This window comes from Corvus brachyrhynchos, unplaced genomic scaffold, assembly GCF_000691975.1.
Source record: "Corvus brachyrhynchos isolate BGI_N302 unplaced genomic scaffold, ASM69197v1 scaffold253, whole genome shotgun sequence".
Taxonomy (NCBI): Eukaryota; Metazoa; Chordata; class Aves; order Passeriformes; family Corvidae; genus Corvus; species Corvus brachyrhynchos.
The window spans coordinates 1,243,469-1,269,035 of NW_008237231.1; the positions used below are offsets into that span (position 1 = coordinate 1,243,469).

A 25,567-nucleotide genomic window follows, 5' to 3' on the forward strand; every position below is an offset into this window, starting at 1 on the left:
GAATGTGATCCAAGCCTCAAAATAGAGTCATGTTGACTTGTAATCAGAAACTTTCTTTGTGCTATTGGTTAAATTACAGCCAGAAGTTAATCAAGGGGGGAAAGAAACCCCAGAATGATGGCCAGAATTATGTGTGAATAGAGCCAAAGGACCCTTGTAGGAGCTTTCTTCTATAACGGACAATTATCTTTGTTTTCTGGTCTATCAAGATCAAAATTTGGAACTAGTTTAGATTTTGTGACAACCCACTGTAAGGTAGTGAAAATATAACAAAAGTTTGGTTGTAAGCACATACATTAACTAATTGCTTTTATTCTTTCACAGAGGAAAGAGCACTTCAGGCATTCACCAAAGCAATTTGATTTAATAAAAGATTAGAAATTACAAGGTGTGTGGGGGGGATTCTCCAAAAAAACATCTTGGTATTAAAATCCCTTGATGTTGATATTCCCAGCTCAACTGATCACTTCCTCATTCTGATGGAGAGCCATACTGAATAACCTGAGGATGACAGTCTTGCATTTAATGTTTGTGCCCCTTGTTTCTTGGGTCTTGTCTCAGAATTTCTTTAGTTCTCTATATGAAATTTCATTTAACTTTGCTGGTAAAAACATTTCTTTTAGATCTTCTTTTAAAGCAGCTAAGAGTTTGACATTTGAAGAGGAAAGTCAAAGAACACCTATTACTACTTTAAATGAAAAAAGTAAAGAAGAAACTGGCATAAGTTTACAGGTACTTGTGTGTGCTTCATAATCAGAATGCAAACCTTCTTGTATAATTACAATTAACAGTAGGTTTCATCTGAGCTGAAGGTAGATCCAGTAGAATTCAAAAATGTGTTTTAAAGTTCTCCTCATGCTTGAATTCAAAGTGAACTCAGTGGCCTTCCAGACAAATTAAATTGAGTATTTGTTCACCTGAAACACTAACTAACTGGCAAGTTTTAAATCACAGCAAAGCAGACTTTGTTTCCCGAAATAGCTGCCTTCAGGGTGGTAGCCAGGCAAATATTTTTCAGTTTGTTTTGTCACAGATATGTGTTCATTAAAAATCAGCAAGTGATGTAGAAGTTGTAATAATCAAAACTGAAGTAGTATTATCTCCCACAAGTTTATTTGATGTATCAAATCTGATCCAGTAGCCTTGTCTAAGTTACTTCTTTCCAAAGTTCATTATTCCAGAACTGTGCTTGTATAACTTTTAAGATGCATTACATAGCTGATGTGTCTAATGCTCATGCAGTACTATTGCCTTTTGCTTTTCAACTAGTCCACCTAAGGCCCCATCCTGGATTTTTAAAAAATAAATTAGCATTAAAATAGGTAGTCCTGAAGAGTTTGGCTAGACTGCATAACTTTTTTTTTCCTGTCATGATGGCAGGCTCAGATACTGCATAAAGGAAAATTAAGCAATGATGTTGCCTGTAAAAACATTTGTAAACTGATACAATTTATATAAAACTAACTGGAGCTGGCTCCAAAAAAGGTAATTCTTTGTCTTGTGGTGCATATTCTAGGACCTTCTCATGGACATCTATAGAAGCATTGGAGAACCTGACAGTCTTTATGGCTGTGGTGGAGGAAGAATGTTACAGCCATTAGCACGGTATAATTTATTCGTGTTCTTATGTTCTTTAAAGGCGTTGCTTTCATTTACTAGTAAGGAACTTAAATTGAAAACTTCTTTTTCACTTACAACAGGATAAGAACATATGAGCATGAAGCAGTGTGGGAGAAAGCCCTTGTAACATACGACCTTGAGACAAGCCTCTCTCCATCTACTCGCCAGGCAGGAATAATAGAGGTAATCTTATTTTATAAGAGGAAATGAGTGTAAGAATTGATATTCATCATATTGAATCATTTGTAGTGAGTCTGAAATTGTTTTAGGACTGAAAGTGATCTCTTTGTTCATTAAATCTAGCCCTTTGTCATAGGCATCCAAGCTGTGTAATGTAAGACAACTCAATATTTGTTCTGAAAACATTAAGGTTCCTAGACCTCTTGTCACTCACAATCCCCATCATGGGTAATGAATTTTCTGAAATACTTAAAAATAAGTATATTTAATATTTTTCCAGATTTTGGCCAGCTCCTAAAGTGACAGGATATAGAAAGTAATGTAATTGGTTATTTTTGCTGTCTCATTCTTTAAACCTCTCCAGTATGAAACCATGGTTTTTCTGATACAATAGATAAAAATAATTTATGTTATTTTCAACCTTTAAATATGTTGCTTTTTTAGCCTAAAAATGTTTATACCAGTTCTATAATAATGTAGCACAGGTATGTATGTGTTTTCCGTTATTTAATTTTCATATGGTACTTTTATTTTCTTACCACAAATTATTTAGTATCAGTTGCAGTATTAGTTGCAGATATCAATACTGTGATTAGTAGTCTTATTAAAAAGTTTTCATCTTATGTAGTGTACAGTTTAGAAATAGTTATGGTTCCTGCAAAGGGTTCTTTGTTTCCTAAAGTAAAACAAAGCCCTTAAAACAATACTAGTTCAGTTTAATAAAGGACGAAAATCAATTTTGAGTAATTTTCTTAATTCCAGGCTTTGCAGAATTTTGGGCTTAGCCACACACTTTCCATGTACTTATAAGCGCTGGAACGTGAAATACGCTACCAAGCAGCATGGAGGAATATGCAGTGGAGCCACATCTCTTCTGTCAAGTAAACCACCTTATCTTTTTGCTAGTTCTTTAAGTAAAAGGCAATGGGGTCAGATCCAAGCTGAAAAGGCAAGATTAGAATATAGTCCCTGTGAAGCAGGTCACCTAATTCGTCTTAATCACTGAATTGAAAAGCAGTGTTTTTCACTTAGGCTTGTCTGGTGTGTATGCCCATTGCTTTTCGTTTTTCTGGGAAGCTGTACACAGGTGATTCTTCTTTTTGATTGTTTGTAGCTCTAAACTGAAATTTTTAATTTTTGACTCACATAGTAGATGTATCTTGAGTACAGGAGAGGGATAGATAGTTTTTAGTATCTAATTTATAAGAAAATAGGGAAAATACTGCTCAGTAAGGCACAAGAGGTTATCAAGTCCTGGATAAGTAAACACCAGTATTGATTCATGGCTACTCCCTCGTAAGGAATAATTTCCTGAAGAGAGGATACTGCTGGATGCCTGGCAGCAGTTATTTGGTATGACTGACCAGGATCTGGTGTGAACTCTGTCCCTTCTTGGTACAGCTGCATCATTGCACATTTTAGGAATACAGAATAGACTCACTATGTTTTGGCAAAAGCAAAAAAAAAAGAGTCACATTATGGGGTCTTCTGTAACTCCTTCTGCATCAATTTTTAGTAGTCAGGAGAATTTTTCTCCTAAGACTCTTACATTAGGATGGGAAACATACTCTTGGTGTGCTCGTTCCCTTCTCCTACACTATCTTAAGATCATGGTTTAGACACACCTGGAGGACCTCACAAGCAGCCTGTTGAAGGGCATATGCCATGCCATGATCAGAACAAACTTGGTATGGGTGAGCTAGAATAAGATTCAAGATTCAAGAACAGCTTGAATTTATAAAACACTAAATTAATTTAAAATGTAAAGGGTTGCATCAATTTTTTTATCATGCAAAACAGCAATCTGTCCAATTGCAGAAAATGTACAACTAAAACAATTTGTCACAAAGACAAAATTGACTTCTTGGTAGAGAAATATAGTTTTCATTTTATTCTGTTACTTTTGTTTTATTTGTTAGAGATGAAGCAGGAAGTCCAGGGTACCATGAATCATTGTATGATGCCCTTCAGTCTTTACGAGATAAGGAATTCTCTGCTTTCCATGACAGTCTTAAAGATGCCAGGTAACAAATTGTATGCAAATACTGTGATGTTAGAGAGAGATGGACAGAATGTATGTGTTTGTAATCACAGGTTATGCATGAAAGACTATCATGGGGTTTTATGGGCTCAAATAATGACTCATGCATGGAATAAAAACTACTTCCAGACTTCAGCTAAAATTTTTAACTTCAGTTTGTCATCTGTACATATATAATTTGTGTGCCAATTGAAGATATATTTCCTCTACACATCCCTTACTTTGTAGTCCTCTTAAGTGGATTCCAGTGCTGAGTGCTCTTCTTTAGCTGAGCTATCACACAGACTTTGGAGTTTCTGTGTGCTTACTGTGTTTTCATTTATTGACAAACTTTTTTTTAAATTGTAATGGTAATACAAAGTAACTTCAGACTGAAGAGTTTTGCTGTTTAATTTCTGTTCACTGTATGGAAACTATGTTACGGATATTTGGAATTACTTGCTGATATTAAATAAAAATAATCTACTATTTTTCTATTAAATCCGTAGAGTGAATGAAGTAGAGGAGCTGTGCAAGGGCAGTCTTGAGTCTGTTTATTCCTTATATCCAACCCTTTGCAGACTACAGCTAATTGGAGAGTTGGAAAATGCTGGTCTGCTGTTCTCCAGGTGATTTCTTAAGATTGTGTAACACCACTTTCTCAGTTTTCAGGATTTTTAGTAATCAAGCATAGCACAAAACTTCAAATGACCTCAACAGATTTTATTCATCAACATCTCAAAGTTTGTGTTAAAAATTACAAGGATTTTAGCTCACTACGTGAAGACAGTTTTAGATTCTCTTTATTTCCAGACTGGATTTATTCACAGTCTAGTTTGAATTATTTGATATCATGCCAGTATTGTGTTTTAAATAATTGTTTTTTTTCCTTTATATTGAGTTCCCTCATACTCCAAGGTAGCAGTCATATCTCCTAGCTTCTGGTTTACTCAAGGAACTGAGTCCTCCTCTTTTAGTGTCTTTTCTAAAAATGTTTTCCGTTTCTTTAATGATATCCATAGCTTTACTGAAAGCTGTTTCAGTTTGAATAATCTTCTTCATGGACCTCTATTCCCATCAATATTCTTCCTAAATTCTTAAGATTGCTTTTTAATCACAGGAAGGTATTTATCTCTGTAGTGCTATTAACAGTGAATTGTCTCTGCTATAGTTCTACCAGTTTGGTAGCTAATAGTCACCCTACAGTCTTTTAAGCAGTCCTGTGTTTGAGTGTGATTCCCTTTGCTGATGGACCTTTAACACAAGTTTTTGATGCTTAATCAAGAATGTTTACAGAGGAGTAGTCCACCTGAGTGGTGGTGTACTTCATGTTTGTTAAAACTGGAAGGCTTCCAGTTTAGTCTGCATGTAGTAACCATTGTAGGGTTTTATGAACTATTTCTTGGTTTTGAAGTGTGAATTGTGAACTTTCTCAGCAGTTTAGTTTTTACTCATCTTGCATTTCACTAATATTTAGTGAGAATTGATAACAAGTCTTTTTTCTTTTGGTAACAATTGCAGATCTGTTACTACTCAACAACTGAATGACGTTTATTTGAAATGGCAGAGACAGTCCCAGCTTCTCAAAGACAGTGACTTCCATTTCCAGGAACCTATCATGGCTCTGCGCACTGTAATTTTGGAAATCTTGCTTGAAAAGGAGAGTGAAAATACCAAAAGAGAATGTATTAAAGACCTCCTGACCAAACATCTAGTGGAACTCTCTAGACTGGCAAGAACTGCTAAAAATACACAGGTAAAATTTCCAGGAAAGATCAGGAACAGATGTTTGTTTTTTAGTTTATAAAAGAACTTCATTTTTTAACAGTACTAAGGATTAGCGGTATTCTAAGTTTATTCAGTGGAATAATCAATTAATCTGAGACTTAAACGATGTAGAATTTATTAACAAATTGTATTTATGGGTATGTTTTTTGAATTTTGTTCGTAAGTGTAAGCCACTGTGAGGTAGATAATACGAAAATGACATTTTTAGTGAAGAATGCTCTTCTAGCTGTTTCTCTTTTTGGTGCATTTTTATATATCCAGCTTTCACTGGCATCATACTGTTGTAGTGTTCCAGAGTAAAACTGCAGAGATAACTTCATTGCATCTCTATATTTAGTGTTGTCTTCAAAGTTTTATACTCTCAAAGCACCATTGCACTGTGGTAAATCTCTTTTTGTGAATCACTTACTGGGATTTGCAGTATCAGTGGTATTTTTCAGTTGCTGATGCATTTAAGATCCAGAGGCAGTCTTGGCTTGTTCTAGGTAGTGCATCTGGATGAGTAACTCCACAAGAATTTACAGAGCAGCAATATCCTCCAAGGACCTCTACAGAAAATAGTTCCAGCTAAATACGAAAAGGAAAGGTGTTTAACACTTCACATATGCGAAACTAAATCAAACTTTGGTTTCAGAAAGGTTCTCTTTTTATGAGCAATGATGAAACCAGTAGAACAGCTGTCTTTGATTTCATGAATTTGCAAGCTTTACTCAGTGCCTCTGAGTAAAGCTTTTTGGGAAAATTATGTCAGATATTTTTGTCTCATGCCTGCCTAGCCACCAACACTGTGGCAACGAGTGTCCTGTAAGAGCCTCAAGTTTGTTAAAAACATTGCTCTCTGTGCTGTCATTGTGATACTGAATAGTGAGGATGGTACTTTACCAGTGATACGTGTGTCGATGTAGGCACGTGAAGGCATTGGTGTATGGTGGTGTCATTTTTTAAATTATTTTTCTGTGGTCTGTAGTAATGTTTGTAATACATGTAATAATAATTGCTAAGCTATAAATCCATTACTTCAGTAGGTACACTTACAGAATTTCTCTACCTCCAATTTAAACTGTTAAACATAGATACTTTATTTTAGAGTTTATAAGGTTTGATTCTAGTCTATTTTTGTTGCAAACCAGGATTTTCTGTAAGTATATAGAAAAATAATTTCATATCTTTGCTGCAAATAAATTCTTAGCACTGGATGGGCAGACTATGCTGCACAAATAGAGAAAATTGAGACAGAGTCTGAAAACAAAACCTTCTGTGAGATACAGATATTTCACTTAAAGAATTGTTCATGATTATTTTTTCAATTTCAGCTTCCAGAAAGAGCTATGTTTCAGATCAAACAGCACAATCCAAATGGAAATGGAGTTTCTGAATGGCAACTAGAAGAAGCTCAGGTTTTCTGGGCTAAAAAGGAAGAGAGTCTTGCACTGAATATACTTAAAACTATGATTAAAAAATTAGATGCAGATTGGTTTCAGGTATGTGTTACATAATGCATAAATTTAAGAGAACTAAATTATTTAAGATTCTAATTCCACTTTCTGAGGTTTTCCCATAGAAGAAAATTAAAAGCCCCTCTGCACTATTACTAAATCTGGTTTATACTCTCAAAATGTCTGAAAGCAAAAAAGCCTGTGTTAGCAAATCTTGTTAGGGGTTTTCAGAGTGAATCTGTAACAGTGGCAAATGTAAGAATTCATTATTCATAGTCCACAACTAAACCATGTCCCTAAGCACCACATGGACATGTCTTTCAAATCCCTTTTAAACAGAGATGGTGACTTTACCACTTCCTTGGGCAGCCTGTTCCAATGCTTGACAATCCTTTTAGTGAAGAAATTTTTCCTAATATCCAAACTAAACCTCCCCTAGTGCAATTTGAAGCCATTTCCTCTTGTCCTGCCACTTGTAACCTGAGAGAAGAGGCCAACCCCCACCGTGCTACACCCTCCTTTCAGGCAGCTGTAGAGAGCAATAAAGTCCCCCCTGAGCCTCCTTTTCTCCAGGCTAAACACCCCCAGCTCCCTCAGCTGCTCCTCACAGGACTTGTGCTCCAGACCCTTCCCCAGCTCCGCTGCCCTTCTCTGGACACGCTCCAGCCCCTCAATGTCTTTCTGGCAGTGAGGGGCCCAGAACTGAACACAGGATTGGAGGTGTGGCCTCAGCAGTGCCGAGTACAGGGGGACGGTCACTGCCCTGGTCCTGCTGGCCACACCACTGCTGGTCCAGGCCAGGATGCCATTGGCCTTCTTGGCCACCTGGGCACAGCTGGATCATGTTCAGCTACCCTTGACCAGCACCCCCAGGTCCTTTTCTGCTGGGCAGCTTTCCAGCCACTGCCTGGGGTTGTGATCCAGCACTTGCCTTGTCAAACCTCATGTAGTTGGCCTTGGCTCTCAATCCAGCCTTTCCAGATCTCTCAGGATGATGTTTGTTAAAATGTGGTCTACAAATACTTGTATAGAACCTAATTTTGTATACCACCATGAAAAAAATTCCTTCATGTCCTCACCTTTATGTTTAGCTATGAAGGCTTTCTTTGAGTATTTCTGGAGGATAAAAGACATTTGCTTTGAGTCCAGGTATCTTCTTAAAGAATATCACACTTCAGAAAGGCTGGATTATTTTGGGCCAAGTTCTCTATACATATCAGGGCAAAATCAAGAGTTGCTGCTCTTTTGATTTTTGTGATTTCTCCATGAATCAGTTGATAAGGCCCTCCAAAAATTTAGTCCTTCCTTACATTTACCTTGTCCATGTAAGGAATATTTGTGTTTTCACAGCCTATGATGTTCACATACGTATTTCACAGTCAGTGTTGCCATCTTGGTCACATGGTCTTTAATATGTATCCTATAGTAGGAGTATTTTGCAATACTCCATAATATCCTACTCTACAGTTAAAGCTGAGCATCCAATCTGGAGAAAAGTCCTTTGGAAACCTGCTCCATCATCTTCTCAGAGCACTTTTAATCAAGTTTCCATGTAGAAGTCTGTCTGAAGAATTTGATGATCACACATGGCTATTGTGGTTCCTGACTGTTACCTATGGAGTTGTCTGTGGTACTTGCGACTAAATGGGGACGTTATAAAATACAATTCTGAAATCATGTTGTGAATTTTTAAAATTTTTATTTCATTTTATCATTGGTTTATTCTGTTTTTCATTGTTCAAACTATCAGGTATTTTAAAATATGTGCTCTCCTTTAGTCTTACATTGAATGTGAATGTGATTTAAGGTTATTGACTACTGTAGATGTGGATGGAAAATGACTGTAGATTAGCATTATGTGTAATAAGCCTCAGTGATTGAATTCTGTTCAGGGTTTAAAAGCTTTAGAAATTGCCTACCTCATATGTAAAAGATATTTTTGTTTGATGCCTCCCTCTCTTTAATTTTTTTCCCAAAACTTGCTTTTTCAAAGGTCGAGAATGATCGTCACCTGAAATTGATGTATACAGAGTGCCTGAGGCTCTGCGGTACCTGGTTAGCAGAAACATGCTTGGAAAACCCTACAGTCATCATGCAGAAATACTTAGAAAAGGTGCATCCAGTCTTTGAAATGTGCAATCTTTGAGATAATGCTGTGTTAAAATACCAAGTAGATTTTTCAGTGCAGCCTTTATTTTTCTATATTGAAAATACGGTTTCTTATATGTAAGTATTAGGGTTTCACATTGTATTGTGTAGCACTGTAATCTTATAAAGTGTTCAGAATATGGCTTTGTAGAAATCACAGTGGAACATCTTATATTGGCTTAGAAGTGTAGTGATTACAACTACCAGTCTAGTTTCCCTTTCCTGTTCCCTACCTCTTCCTTCTCAGGACAGATTATTCATTCGCCAGGCTTTCAGTATGGCCATTATATTTCACAGAACCACAGAATCAGTCAGGTTGGAAAAGACCTCTGAGATCATCAAGTCCAACCTGTGACCCACCACCACCACATCAACCAGACCATGATGTGCCACTTCCACTCTTCCCTTAAACACTGCTATGGATGGTGACTCCACCACCTCCCTGGGCAGGCCATTCCAATGTCTAATCCCCCTTTCTGTGAAGAAATTCTTCCTCATGTCCAACCTGAGCCTCCCCTGGTGCTGCTGCTCTGGTTACGTCCTCTTGTTCTGTCACTTGTCACCCGGGAGAAGAGATTGGCTCCCACCTGGCTACAACCTCCTTTCAGGCAGCTGTAGAGAGCAATAAGGTCACCCCGAGATGCTGCAACATCTTGTTCTAGTGTTTCAAAGTACTGTAATTTTTTTCTTTTAAGATCTTAGCCAGTAATAGAAATGTTTTTATTAATATTTGTCTGTTCTGCATTTCTTTATTTCATGCTAATTTGTGAAAATCAAAGTAGTTACCTGTCTCTGTTACTATCTATATACTTTCTTCACTCTGATGATTTGAATCCATGACTTTCATATCTAATTTCCTTTTCTTTTGGTATATTTTGGACTAGCTTCTGTTTTTTTCTCACCATCTTGTGACATAAGGCTGTAAGACTATTGTAAAACTTCATGCCTCATTACTGTAAGAGATAGATAAGTGTGGAAAATTCCTGTATGGTTACTAAAGCTATTTCATACACAATAATCTTTTTGGCTGTTTGCACTGAAACATTTCTCAAAGATTGCATTCACTTAGGAGAAAAATATTCAGTCTGTTAGGTTTATTTTGTATGCATATTTATTCCATCACATGCAATATTAAATAATGTATTCAAGCAGGTGACCCTGCCTGAGCAGGAAGGGAGATGAATAAGATAAGCTCCGATGTCCCTTCCAGCCTCAACCATTCTGTTTTTCTGTGATAATAGAGTTTCATCAAGTATTATGCAGCTCTAGTTACCTGATTATTGGTCTTACCATTGTAACTTCTCCTTTAGGCTGTGGAAATTGCTGCAAGCCCCAGTGGAGACAGCAGTGATGAGCTGAAGAAAGGAAAGATGAAGGCTTTCCTCTCCTTGGCGCGTTTTTCTGATAATCAGTACCAGCGAATTGAGAATTACATGAAATCCTCAGAGTTTGAAAATAAGCAGGCACTGCTGAAGAAGGCCAAGGAGGAGGTCGGTCTCATCAGGGAGCGCAGAGTTCAGACCAACAAGTGAGCATTCAAGTAGGGACTGGTTACTGTGGAGCTGTCACAGGCTTCAGCTCTACTCTCTGGGCAAGAGGTGCAGCATGGGTCACATCTTTACAGCTGCCTTTTCCCTTCTCCACAAAGCAGTGATCAAATCCAGAGTGCTTGTTGTGAATGGTTTCTCAACTGTGCCTGGATATGGTCTAGGTGTGTGCTGGATAGTTTGGGCCAAAACTAAGCCAGGGACACAGTATGGATGATCATGGCCTGGAATTCATGTTTATTCCCTGGATCTGTTCAGTTTATTTGACAAAATGTTACATAGTGTAAATAAATGAGTTGAGATTTTTCTCTGTTACACATTTAGTGAGATAGTAGAATTAAATTTAATACGGAATTCTTAAGGATTTAGTAAGAGCAACTGCAAGTAAGCAGAAAAGGATAAACTTCAGCTGCTGGAAACGGAAGTCTTTACACAAATGATCTGTACTGGATATTCAAATTTATACCGATATTGAGATTAAATCATTTAAAAGAAGACACTGACTGGAAGTTTACTTCGAGCAGTGCATCTGTGTGCACATACAGCAAGGGAGTAGCTCCCACTGTTCAGTTTCTTAGTTGTTTATTTTACTGTGCCTGTACATACAAAACAACTTAAAAAAAGTTAAATTAGTAAGTGACAGAGCTGGGAAAGGCCTTGCTGTAAGTTCATTAAGAAATAATTTGTTGTTTAAAAATAATGTCTCTTCATGTAGATACATAGTGAAGGTTCAGCGAGAACTTGAGCTGGATGAAGGTGCAATACAAGCCCTAACTGAGGATCGTAAACGCTTCTTGTGTAAAGCAGTGGAGAACTACATCAGCTGTTTATTGAGTGGAGAAGAACATGATATGTGGATATTCCGACTCTGTTCCCTATGGCTTGAAAATTCCGGAGTTGATAGAGTCAACGAAATGATGAAGGTATATGTTTGCTCCATTTTTTTCCTAGTGCTTTGACAAATAAGTATCTTTCTTCTCCTTCTCCTGTATTTCTAGAAGATGAATTATGTAGCTCCACAACTTTTCCCAAAAACTTGCTTTTTTCAGTTGTCATTGCTTATCATGACAACAGTTTTTCATCAGTGAGACCTGTAGTTCTCAATGCATTTTAATTTAACTTAAATTAGCATTTTGATTTGACAAGTCTGTATGATTAAACGTATCTCATGATCTTTACTGTGGTCACCTTGTTCTTCACATACCTTGGAATCTTCCCATCTTCAACATCCTTAGGGTACATTATTCTTGTTCATATTATATATACTTTTAGGTGAAAAGCCATGACAGGTAGAATAGAAAATAGTAACTCTCCTATGAAGGACTTGTAGCATTTAGGAGACATGGGCCAAGGTGATGTGATGCTCACTGAATTGTTATTTTATCACACAGCCATTATTCTTAATTTTAAAAAAATGTATTTTATGGTTAAAATTTTTGTTAGGCATTTAGTACAGCTCTCTAACTGAGTTTTCTCTACTACAGAAAAATGCACAGAAGATCCCTTCATACAAGTTCTTGCCTCTGATGTACCAGCTGGCTGCTCGGATGGGAACAAAGATGATGGGTGGTTTAGGATTTCACAAAGTCCTGAATAATGTAATATTTGCTTTTTTTATCTAAAGATACCTCGATTGGCTTGGTAGTGCCTTCTTCTAAACATATCCACCTTCCTCTGAGCAACTATAGCTAAACAAGTTATGTAGGTGATAAGGGTATATTAAAAATGAGTGATGCCAAATCAGTATGGTGGGGGAAGAGGATTTGGGACTTTTTTCATTTCTACTTCATGTATTTATTTGTAGTGTAAGAGTAGTCTTATGCAGCTATAGAAATATACTTTGCATGTTTTTTCAGTTGTGGAAATACTGTCTTAATTATTACCTTTCATTTCGTGTTAGGAGCCTTAGAAGTTCAAAAGAATTAATAATGTTAATTAAGTATTGTTTTTCTTCTTCTGTACTGTTTTTGATAACGGGATCTTTTTCTTTTGTTGGCAGCTAATGGCTCGAATTTCACTGGATCATCCACATCATACTCTGTTTATAATATTAGCTTTGGCTAATGCTGGCAAAGATGAACTCCTCACAAAACCAGATGCAGTAAGAACAAATAAGTTAATTAAAAATGCACCAAAAGAGATCTCCCAGCTTGACGTGGTGACTACAAAAACTTCTATTCTATTAATCGCATTCAATCCTTTAATTTTGTTAAAAAATGGAAAAAAAAAACCAAACCATGTAAAGGGATATTTTAGTACAGAGCTCATCAGCAGACTTTTGTTAAGCAACAGTAGGAGGGAAACAGTACTTTTAATACCCCCTTTTGTAGGTAATTATTATTGAAAGAAATAATTACAGGGTTGAACAAAATGTAGTTAATGTTTTGTGCCACAAATAGCCCCAATTATTGCATTCTCTTGTGATAACAGTCCCTGATGTGTCATTGTGTAAAAGGCATTTTAGATGCCAGAAAGACTTGAGTGGGTTTATTATTGAAAGTACATATTGAGTATTTTTTCTGCTTTGAGTGGTACCCTGTGTTCCATCTAAGCATTTAGCCTTGTGCAGTCTATCTTTTGGTCCTTGATATGTTAAAAGCCATGCTGATAGCTAATACTGAACTGTGGTTTCATGTTACTGTTATTATTGCTTAATTTTTGTTTAACCTATCTTTGGAATCATCCTGCATATAAAGTATTGCCCCTTCTTTCCCCCATCACTGTAGGCCTGACATGGTTGTCACTTCCCTCTTACCCCCCACACTGATACATTTTTTTACCACATTTCATTGTGGGGTTTTTTTACCTTTCTCTCATATTTGTAGTGGTTTTGTGATCCCACCCTTAGGAGCAGGATTATGCTGAAGTCAACTAAGTCTTTCAGAGTCAGGCTTAGAAGGAATGCATGGACAGGTTTCTGTCTTTTGCATGCAAGATTTTTTTCTTCAGCTGGGAGCAAATAACAGAAGCAGGCAGATGATGGAAGAACATCTGAAAACCTGCCTGTCCTTTTTTCTGAAGAATTTTTGCATGTGTTTCTGCACTTTGCCTGGACAGGTTTGCTCCCTCTCCATCCCTAGGAATCTTTTACATCACTCATTATCTCAGGTTAGACAGCACAGAATTTTTCTCGTGATTATTTCAGGTCATGTCACAAAGGGCTGTCCCTTACTGCAGTTTGCTCTGTTTTCATAGGACATATCTCAATTGTACTTAATTGACTGCATGTTATGATGCACCTTTAATATTAAAAACTTTAGTTTACAAGGTCTGATGTTTGCATTCCATTGGGTTTTTTTAGGACAGAATGGAAGCTGCTAGCACTATAATGAATGTTGTAAGGAAAAGAAGAGCTCATATGGTTAGAGACACCGAAGCACTGTGTGATGCTTACATCACATTAGCTAATTTAGATCCTAGTCCATGGAAATCTCAAAGAAGTAAGTCTTAGGAAAACTGTTTTTGTTTTAATAGTGAAGATAGGTTTTATTTTCTCAGACTAAAAAGTGTATTTCTAAATAATGATATTTAGTTAAAAGAGGTACTGCATTAGTATTGTGTCCTATTTTTGATAGATATAGAATGTAGTCTGGATTAAAAATCATAGTGATTACTTGCACTGTAGGGCTCAGACCCTTAGTATGAAACTCCAGAAATCACCAGTTGTCCTGTGGTTATCTACATCAGCTCAATACAAGTAAGCAGTGAGGTTTTGGGTCCCAAAAGCAATGTAAGCTGGGCTTTGTCAATTTAGGTGTATTTTTATAGCTCTGAATTTATCAATATTAATTCCTTTTAATTACAGAAGGAATAAGTATTCCAGCTGACCAGCCAATTATTAAACTGAAGAACTTGGAGGATGTTGCTGTTCCTACCATGGAAATTAAGGTGACTGAAACTGAAAAAATACACACTATAATACCACATCATAGAATCAGCTTCAAGCTTTTGTACTGGCAGTCAGGGCATACATCTCTTCATCCAATTCCCATGGTTTTTACAGGTCAATTTATGGGGATACTTTCTTGCCAGGTGGGAGGTGCAGGGTGAGATGGTTTCCTTAGAAGACCTTGATCCCAAGCCTTAGGTGTGCTGGTTAGTGGTTTATGGTACAAAGACAGCTTTGCCACTTAATTCTGAGTAGTTTCTCATTATCAAAAGGGGTGGTGAACTACCTAACTCACTCGGGGGATTTGGGAGTCTGAATGTCCTGTGTTGTAGGTGCTAACTCAGAGTTTCAGGGAGGCACTGAATGTCAAAAAAGGTGTGAGAATTAATAGACTTGCCTTTTCTGCTGTTAGGCTTTTACCATTCATTAATGGGAAATTATCCCTTCCATAAGGGATAAACAATTGACTGGATGGGTGCATAGGCACTCACCTTTTGATGCCACACGCTCTGCCTGGGAAACTTAGCAGTTTCAAGAACGTAGAGTTGCTTTTTGGGCCAGCATCTAAACTTAAATGTTACAAAGCCAGAATTCCTTGTGTTGAAATCCCTCAGGCTATGTCTATAAAGCCGAGTAAGTCAAGGGACTGCTTTAAGGTGTTTGACTTCAGAGGCCGGAAGTTGCCACCCGTGCCTGAATAACATCTGTTTGTAGGGCTCCGGTTGGCCCCAGGTGTTGCTCCTTTGTACAACTGGATCATTCTTTTCTTTGCCTTTCTTCTCCTCCAGTACAGACTGGCTGAAATGGCTGCAGGTCTGTGATGTAACCTGCTGGGGCAGTATTTCCTTACAGCTGACTGAGTCGGGTTGCTCTGGGGCATGAGGATACAGGGAGTGGCTGAGGTACAGATCCTGTACAATGCCAAACCTGCAGCAGGTTTGGGATTGTAGACTGAGTCCCTTTGCAGCCTAGTCTAAGCCTAATGCTCCCCAGCCATATGTGAACATTTTCCTGGGACAGTGCTAGCTGGGACAGGCTAACATTGTGTCACAGCTTGTTTAGTGGAAGTCCTGCAGCACCACGTCCCCTCTACCAATGAGATGAACAAGGAGGAATCAAAAAAAATCCTTTGCTCAGCATATTTTCGTAGCCTTTGTGGTATTATCCTTGTAGAGGATGGAGTGCTCATATTAATATTTAGCATATAGTCTGCTAATGAGGTTTGCAAACAACTCATTACCACATTGTGTGAGTGAAATGGAGGTAATATTTATACTAATTTTAACCTTATTTTTAATTTCAGGTGGATCCCACAGGACAATATGAAAATTTGGTCACAATAAGTTCTTTCAAGCAAGAATTTCGTTTAGCAGGAGGCATGAATCTGCCTAAAATAATAGATTGTGTAGGATCAGATGGTAAAGAAAGGAGGCAGCTGGTTAAGGTAGGTTCTGTCAGTTGTAATGACATCTCAGAGACTTGGCATGCTGGAATTTTTTCAGTTCTCCTGTCAGTTTTCTCATGTATCATTTCTGTGCCATGAGCAGACTTTTCACACTTCACTGTCAATTTTCTCCATTGAGGAATGCTTTAATAAATGAAATTACAAAGTATTAATAAGTAATATAATATAAATAACAAGTAATGATACTATATATGTTTGTAATTATTTTTCAGCAGTTCTTTAATATCCAGTACCTTACCTGGCAACTACCAGACTTGCCTAGTCATGTCTCAGCTGATGACCTGAAGTGTACTGTAAATAAAAACCATCAACATACTGTGTTAAATATCTCCTTTCTTCTTCCCCATATAAAAAAATATTTGCAATTCAGAGGCAATCAAAAGCAAGCACACAGGAGTAAAAATCTCTCAAAAAATTTATTTCTCCTTAGACTCAGCTGATTTCATTCTCTCTTTGAATGCAAACGTTGAGCAGTTGCTGGGAGAATTCTGTTTTGCTGCTAAGTTTTGAAAGCTTTAAAGAGAAGCATGAATCACTAGATCTGCATCCAGCAATCAGAACTGCAGTGCCAACTGATGCTGCTTCACCTGTGTGCTGGCTTGCTAAATAAAGGTGAATTAAACACCTATTTTTAAAAAGAGAACCATAAAATATGTAGGTTGATTGAAACCTGAATCAAATAGCATCTGTCAAAAAAAAAGAGTGGTGATGATTTAAGTTAATGATGGTTCTGTTTAAGCAGCTGAGCACTAATAGAAAACAGGAAATACAGAGGAAAAAACCAACTATTCATTACATTTTATTGCAAGTGATTATTGTGGAAAAGTAACTTGTGTTTTGTGCAATTTTTTAAAATTTTTTTTTTTTACTTGCTGAGCAAGAAATTGGATGCTGAGAAGTGTTTTTTAACTGCTTTTTCTGATTATGCTGAAGGGGCGTGATGACCTGAGACAAGATGCAGTCATGCAACAAGTTTTCCAGATGTGCAATACATTGCTCCAGCAAAACACTGAAACACGAAAGAGGAAATTAAATATCCGAAGATACAAGGTAACCCTGAACAGCTGCAGCAGCAGAGAAATAAAGCCTATTTCTCAATTCTCCTCCTTTTTAACCCAAAAGAATATAAAAGGATTTTTATTTATGTGTTAATGAAACAGTCACTGCTCCTTAAGTTATAGAATAAACAATATATTTATTACAATTTAATTTTTTTCAAATCATTGAAGTAAATTTCTTTGTGGCCAATATATACTCTGCAAAGCTTTCTTTATATGAACTTGTAATTGAAAAGAAATTAGGTAATGCACTGTCATTAAATTGTAAGTTGCTAGTCATTAAACTTCAGCATACAAGTTTGTTCATGAATTCTCATTAATTTGCCTTGTGATATTCCTTAATTAATAATTAATTTTAGTCTTGCAATACTCCTTACAGTTGAATTCAGATGTCCCATTTAGGGTCTTTCATGCAGAATTTGAACTGATTTTTTTTTAATTGGGAGTACAGCAATAAATTCTTAGTGTGGATGCAGAAAATGTACTTGAACTTTTCCTTCCTCCTTCCTTTTTATGTACTTGGGATTATAATAATAACTGTGAAGGTGACCTCTGAATAAGTGCTCTCGATGTATAAGCCCTTGTCTTTGACAAATGAGAAATGTGCACTCTGGAATCTCTAAAGGTGCTTATCTGAATTGCTAGCCTGGTTTTAAGAATTCTCAGATGGAGTTAAAGTCATATTTTTTGAATAATTTTCATTTAAGACTCAGGTTTTTATGTGTGTAAAATTGAACAACAGCAGGGAAAAAGAGAATGGGTGTTGCATTATGAGATAAAGAGACTTCCATAAGAAAATTGAAGGAAACAGGCAGTAGCTAATCATTAAGTTGTGCTGACACGTCTAGTGGAGGATTCTCTGGGCTAGGAAAAAATTGCAATTATTTGGTAGAGAAAATTTGAGTGGATTTTTATATATGTATACATGTGTATTTAGAAGATATTTTGTGGCCAGCTGCATGGTTTGGCATTCTTTGTCTTTTTAAACAAACAGAAATGTGCATCCATGCTCTGCAGGGTGAGTATTCATAGTTTAGTGTGTATAACCCTCCGCATGTATAACCTCACCTCTGTGGTGTTGCTTTTCCAGGTGGTTCCCCTTTCCCAGAGAAGTGGAGTCCTGGAGTGGTGCTCAGGAACAACTCCCATTGGGGAGTTCCTTGTGAATGCCGAAGAAGGAGCTCACAAGAGGTACAGGCCAAAGGATTACTCTGGTTATCAGTGTTATAAAATAATGAAGGTGAGTCCAAATAAGTTGAAAAAATACCAGAAAAATAGCTGGCTCATAATATTTGCTGGGGGCGGGGGGTGGAATTTACAGAGAACTAGGTACTATACTTTTGGTATTTCTAATAAGGAATATGACCAGTGGCGTGGAATAAATAGATTCAGAACACAGAGTTTCAGTTCCCTTCCATGGATCACCTCACCAGAAGTTTACAAAATTGCAGACAAGTTTACTTGTTACTTTATATACCCATGATTGTGCAAGAAACTGTTTCCTTTCAAATTGCTATAGTCGTAACAGGGATAAAAGTGTATTTAATTTTGGCTTTGAGCTGCTTTGGCATGGGAATGAGTGAGAATGACTTTCTCACAGTGTCATGAGGCCATCAGATAAGCAGAGGTACCAGAACAGAGTGCAAAGGAAGGAAACAATGCCCAACAAGATCCATTTTACCTGTACATGCCTATAAAATACGGGCACCTGCTGCATCAAGGAAATAGGAGTGTGGTTTTTCCCATGTTTTTTAGCCTCTGAGTTGTGTATGAAAACAGAATTGTTTAGTAAAACAGATAGATAGGTACATTAATAATTGCTGAAAAAAAAGACAATAATTCTTAGCTCAGAAGGAGAAAAGAAGTGAGAGCAGCATTTGATGGAGGGGAGGCGGGTAGAAAGGAAGGAAGAGGTAATTGCCTTCTGAAGCAGTTAGCCCTGGGTAAAACATTTCTTATGCGTTTAAAGGATGCCCAAAAGACACATGCTGAAGAGAAATACAGAATGTTCATGGAAGTCTGTGAGAATTTTCAGCCTGTGTTCCGGTATTTCTGCATGGAGAAATTCCTGGATCCAGCAGTGTGGTTTGAAAAACGATTGGCATACACTCGCAGTGTGGCTACATCTTCTATAGGTATTGGATTATTTACAGTGGCTTTTTAGGTTACACAGCCAAGGAGTTTATACCATTTCAGTTTCTACCATGTCCTGCTTTTGTCACATGTCAGAAAAAGCTTATTAGGGGGCAAAAAAGACCAGCAAGAATATCAGCATTATTTTTGTAATTAAGATTTCTGATTTCTTCCTCCCCACCCCCATTTTTGCTGCAGAAGGAAGAATGAAATTCTATGTTTCTTTGTTTTATAAGCAGTTTGTATTCTTAGGTTCTGGTAGGTTTTTTTCCTACCTGACTTTTATTTTCATTGTTTTAACATTTATCCATTCAATGTGTAGCCTCAGATGTTTTAGCTGAGTTGAAAAGCTCAATCTTTTACTGTCTTTGTACTGGCATTATTATCCATAGCTGAAATGGTTATTTAAGCTCTGGGATTTTTGCTTTGATTTTCCTGTCATAATAAAGAAAAAGAAGTTCTTAAGTGTAAGTACTGTGGATTTTTTTTGGCTGACTCAGTTCTGTACATTTGGTAGCAGATTGTACACATTGCAGTAGATCCCATTTTAGATGCTAACGTGGTTGTGCACTCCCTTTTTACTGAAAAAAAAAATGAAGTAAATCTGCAGTTTAGTAGAATTCACATGAAAGATTTTTTTAGGAAATACTACTGCTGTCCATGTCCATCAGCTAATGAAAACAGTAACAGGTGTAAATTGCGGCAAGGGAAATGTAGTTTGGAGTTCTTCTACATTTAAGGACAGTAAAGCACTGAAATAGGCTTACATGAAAGATCTTGTAATTTGGATCACTGGAGTTTTTTAAAATTGACTTAGACAAAAGTTGTTTGGTTCATTGGGGGGGTTTTGCTAATGATAGTAATAACAACAAAACCTGATTTTATTATGCACTTGCTTTTAATTTTTAATTTTTTTGAAAGCTGCAATATTTGATAAACTCTAATCTACAAATAGAAATGGGTAAGAAATCTGTGAGTAGATAAAACAGTGCACATCTGTATGGGAATAACCTGTTTGCAATTTCATTCAGTCAACCTTTTCTTTTTGGATTTGTGGAATGGCATTTGTTCTTTCCTTGGTAATATCTTTATATGGGGGAAGAAATATTCTCACTTTTAATTTGTTTTCACCTGTTATTATAACACCAACAATCTTAAGCTTTCTGTGGTTTTTGTGACATGGTTTCAGCACTTATATTTCTGTTTCAGTTGGCTACATTCTTGGACTTGGAGACAGACATGTTCAGAATATCTTGATAGATGAACAAACAGCAGAACTAGTGCATATAGATCTGGGTAAGTGGGACAGCAAAAGAACCTTAATTTTTCTTTAACTTTTTTTTTTTTTTTTTAAACTTTTATTATCCTTTCATTTAGGGGTTGCTTTTGAGCAAGGCAAAATCCTTCCCACACCAGAGACTGTTCCATTTAGATTAACCAGGGACATTGTGGATGGAATGGGTATCACTGGCGTGGAGGGAGTCTTCAGAAGGTGAGTGCTCCTGTATTGCACAGGGATAAGGAGGCAGCAGGGTACTTCCAGCATTGTGATTGTTACATGTTAAATAGTTCTGATGCTTGAGAGGAGACTCAGATTTCTGCTGGTAACACCCAAACCTAAATGCTGACCTTTAACTCTTATGCTTGTATTTATATAACCAGCTGCAAGTTCATTATTGTGGCTCAGTGTTTCATACTGTGCCCTAGCTAATGGGTTACTGTCACCCTCTTGTGGAATTCAGGGAGGGCTCAGTGTTTCCAAAGGCTCCACAGCTAGCTGTTGATTCAGAATGATTTTTTTTTTTCCTTCAGAACTATGCATTTCTTTCAGAGCTGTGCTATATATTTGGAGTTGTTAAATGTCTTTGAACCAATTTGTTTTGACTCTAATTTCTGTTTAGTTTTATGTAAGTAATTTGGAGTCATTTTTCCCTTTTGGATCATATGTTTTATATTACTTTGCAAGTGCAAAATATAAATCCCATAATAGATCTGGACTGCAAAACAGAAGAATCCCAAACATGTTGAGTTTCTGTCAGCCTCCATCCTATCTTCTGTGAATGACCCAAGGGATTCCTACATAGCAGGACATTTCTCTCAATTCAGGCTTTGATAATGCTCATGAACGTAGTACTTGCAACCCCCAAATTTCATGTCTTTAAAAAAGCACACAGGGTAGGTGTTGTCTTTCTAAGGCAGCAATTAAGGTTAATAAGTAGTTCCTAGTACTCCTTTGTCCTGTGAAGGAGCAGCCACTGCCACTTCCAGTCTAAAAATGGTGCTGTCAAATTCACAGTTTTGTATTACTTCTGAAACCATGATACAGAAAAACATGAATTGTTTGGCTCCAGCTGAAGTAAGTAAGAATATAAAAGGCACTGGTGCAGATGCTGTTTCTACCTCAGCCAGCCTGACTGGTACTTAACAGGACAGGTGTAAGTGGTAAACAAGTCATTGGCTGTGAACGTGTTTAGTTCACTTTGGTGTGTGTGTTCTCATCCTGAGGTAGACAGGAGGCCTAATCCCTCTTTCACAGGAGTACCTGTCCCATAGGATAGTTTGGCATTCCTTCCAGGAGCTTAGTTTGCTTGAGAGTGAATGTAGGTAACAACTTCTGTATCAAAGGTCATTGGAGAGGTTTTGGCAATTGCTTGTAGTCTGGCTATTGGCTCTGCTCATTTCATGGAAAACAACCCTACCACGATTCTCCAGTGCATTCCAGAGCACCCCCGGCACTTGTTTTCATCCAGCCAAGCAATTCTGCCATCGTGGCACACCCTAACAGGCAGTGTTAACTCAGTGGTTAATTTCACATATAGAAATATTTCAGACAGTGAAGCAGAGAAATAATAATCCATAATAATAATAATTCCACAGAGAAATAATAATCAGCAAACTGCACAGTCTCCTCTTGGTCTTACATGTCTAAATTTCTCTCTTTTTTTTTTCCCAAGTGAAATTATCAGAGAAGTAACTCCTATGTTAGAAATTAAGTGGAGTACAAATATCCATTATTTAAATTACAAAAATACTATTTCATTTTACCAAAAAGAACCTAAAATACTGTAAAATATTTTCTAGATGCTGTGAGAAAACAATGGCTGTTATGAGAAATTCTCAAGAAGCTTTGTTGACTATTGTAGAGGTAAGCATTTTTTCATTCTTTTGGACAGTAATCTGCCAGAATGTCTTCAGTTTCTTGGCTTTGTCTTCATATGGATCACTACACCAAATACTCATTTAGGGTGTTTTGTACTGAATTAGAACATAGTGGCATTGGTCAGATTTGTTAATTCATGTAATCTTTGGTAAAGTTATAACCAGTCTGCATTTTCTATGGGAACTGTTTCCTTCAGACAGTTTTCCCTCTTCAATACCTACGTGCTTCTAGCCCTAGTGCAACATTTCCAGCAGGCATAATACTGATTGAATTAAATCCTCTTTGCATAAGTCACAAATAAGAAAATGAAACTTGATTTTTGAAAGCAGGTTATAAGCTAATGATTCTATTTAGTGCCTAGTAATGTATTAAAAAATTACTTGTTCACTGCTGAGGTGGAACTGATGGCAAAACTTTGTGAAGCAAGAACAACACAAATACCTGTAAGTGATCAGAGGCAGTTTTGTTGTTTGATCATTTACTAAGCAATTTAGGCCAATTCTTTTGGTTAAAAGAAAAACAAAAACCAAACCAAAACACTCAACCTCCTAATACTGTAGTTAGTGTGAGCATTACCAACAGTGCTAGGGCACTGAACTAGCTGTAATTAACAATTTAAATTAAAAAGAGGTTTATTTACTGTGTAGGTGCTGCTCTATGATCCGCTTTTCGACTGGACTATGAACCCCTTGAAAGCTTTGTACTTGCAGCAGAGGCCAGAGGATGAGGCTGACATGAGCTCTACACTTGGTACTGATCCACAAGAACCTAAAAGAAAAGCCAGGTGCAGGATTTTTTTCTTACCCTCCTCTTTCTGCACTGTTGCCTTGCTTTATGGTTTTCTCCCTGGATGTTGCTCATGTTGTTCAGGATCCACACCTACAGCACCTGTTTTTCTTTTTTTATTCTGCCAGCAGTGACGACCAGAGTTTTAACAAGGTGGCTGAGCGTGTTCTGATGAGACTTCAGGAGAAGCTGAAAGGTGTTGAGGAGGGAACAGTGCTCAGTGTGGGAGGGCAGGTGAACCTCCTTATACAACAGGCCATGGACCCTAAAAATCTGAGCCAACTCTTTCCTGGGTGGAAACCCTGGGTGTGACTTGGAAGGATCCAGCATGCTTTTACAAGAAACCTGTTCTTTTGCAGAAAGTGTCTTAACATTTCAAATTGGTATTTCACAATTAAAACTTATCTCAGGAGCAACCATGAAGCCTTATACATATTAGCAGTTGGTGGATGGGTTGGAGTTTTTTTTCAGTAACCTGTTACTGAGAAACATTTTTTGTTCTGCTTAGATTCATCATACAGTCTAAACCACCAAGCACTGTGCGTTGATGTTCCTTGTGACCCACGAGGACTTTGCTTGGGCAGACTGGATGTGTTGTATTCTTAAAACATGAGATTCATCACTGTTGTGTATCTGCTAAAATGCTGGACTCTTGTGTCTGGTAATTCTGTGTGGTAACATGACTGTGTAGAATGGATGATTCAAAAACCAGGACTCATGATATAACCAGCTAAAGTACATTTCCAAAAGGGGGTTATACTTTCATTCCACAGTGAAAGGAAAGAAAACCAGAGGATGTCATGCGTAATGAATCAAGGGGTTTTGGGGTTTTTAAAGCTTAGTTAAATGGACACTTCTGTATATAGGTGCAGACTTTAGGTCAAGTATAGTATGGCTGCTTTTTTTTCTGTTGTAAACTAAATTATGCTGGTACTTTATTTTTATATTACACTTACAGTATGAAACAAAAAATATTTAGCTTTTGCTGCTCAGACTTGACAAAACATAATTGACTATACAATAAACTTTAGTGTATCGGAAAGGCGTGTAAAGCAAACGGTCACTGTATCTGCAATAAACACCTCTCAGAAACATCAAAGTTGTATTCCAAGCACAGAAGTCCCATTCTGAATGCACATGGTTTTACAGAAAACATTGCTCCTTCTTAAAAACAAGAGAGTGGATAGTCAGTGAATATGGATAATCAGAGAATCCATTCAAATAGTGGTCTCACTGGCCTAGTTAATAAATCTTCCCAAATCATCTTTATAGTTAAAAATATGAATAAAGGTTGGTGTACCCTTGCATTATCTTGGTTTACATTTCACACCTTTTTTACAGCAGCATAGATGAAGAACTCCTGTTCCAGTCACCATTTCATGGATTTTTATTTGTATGGTGTTCCCACAATTGTTATGCTAGATCTTTATAAGATATCGTCTATGTGGGAAAATGAGTCTTTTGCACTATGTTTTCATTAAGCTGAAATAAATTTCTGTTGATCCTTGCAACCAAAAGTGCATCCTGGCTTTTTTGTGGGGAGGAGCTATCATCCAGGGGTACAGTGATCTGTTTGTTCTCTGAAAATGAAACTTAACTGACAGAGCATGCACTCCTTATGTGAAATTTAAAGGACGCTTAGGAAAGGGAGAAAAGTCCTACCAAGCAATGGCAGGTAGGAAAGGACTAAACAAAAAGTCCTTGAAGTATTTTTCTTCACCACAGACTGTCCTGGGGTGATCTATAATGTTATTGCATTCCATATCTATCTGCGCCCAAAAATTGTTACTGTCTCTTATTAATCATTGTAGTATTTTTGTACAGGATATCCTCAGTAAAGGGAGAGCAGATCCTGCTTTTGTGTGATTCTTTTTTCCATCTAGATACAGATCTTTTAGATTCCCATTGCAGTTGTTAACACTTCCATACAAAACCCAGCTTTGCTTTCCCATACACCTTCCCCAAACTACCTCTGTCTGTGGCAGAGACCTTGAGGTTTCCCAGAGAGATAGATTCTGATTTCTAGATCACACGTTTAGTTGTAGGTGTTTCTCAAGCCACTGCAGAGGAAATTATGGCTTTGGAAACTCTGTCCAGAAGTGCTCCATACAGAGTTCAGACTATATAAAATAAACAACTAATCAGGCAGTTGTACTTCTCATGACTCACCTGGAATTTCCAGACACCTTCCAGTCATTGTACCCTTGCTCTTACCTTTGCTTGGACACTACTGTTGGATTTGGGCCCATCAAGCCAAAGGAAAACCTGAAATTACATAGTTGTAGAGTAGCTGCAGCTTGTGGTGTGGACGTTCCTCAATGCCTTCCCACCCCACTG

At 37.3% G+C, this 25,567-nt stretch overlaps 1 protein-coding gene across 1 annotated transcript in view; it reads left to right on the forward strand.

The window, feature by feature from the left end:
- ATM (ATM serine/threonine kinase) overlaps positions 1-25,085 on the forward strand; it is a 62,022-nt gene extending 36,937 nt beyond the window's left edge. Inside the window, 24 exon segments of the mRNA XM_017729522.1 lie at positions 624-732; positions 1,517-1,605; positions 1,701-1,803; positions 2,563-2,681; positions 3,720-3,824; positions 4,330-4,449; positions 5,342-5,576; positions 6,922-7,089; positions 9,038-9,157; positions 10,503-10,720; positions 11,455-11,662; positions 12,224-12,337; positions 12,739-12,897; positions 14,041-14,179; positions 14,545-14,627; positions 15,932-16,072; positions 17,027-17,143; positions 18,242-18,391; positions 19,121-19,286; positions 20,494-20,580; positions 20,662-20,776; positions 22,366-22,429; positions 23,092-23,228; positions 23,359-25,085. Of these exon segments, the coding sequence (XP_017585011.1) occupies positions 624-732; positions 1,517-1,605; positions 1,701-1,803; positions 2,563-2,681; positions 3,720-3,824; positions 4,330-4,449; positions 5,342-5,576; positions 6,922-7,089; positions 9,038-9,157; positions 10,503-10,720; positions 11,455-11,662; positions 12,224-12,337; positions 12,739-12,897; positions 14,041-14,179; positions 14,545-14,627; positions 15,932-16,072; positions 17,027-17,143; positions 18,242-18,391; positions 19,121-19,286; positions 20,494-20,580; positions 20,662-20,776; positions 22,366-22,429; positions 23,092-23,228; positions 23,359-23,542 (3,250 nt within the window). The 3' untranslated portion in view covers positions 23,543-25,085.
- The last annotated feature ends 482 nt before the right edge of the window (positions 25,086-25,567 follow it).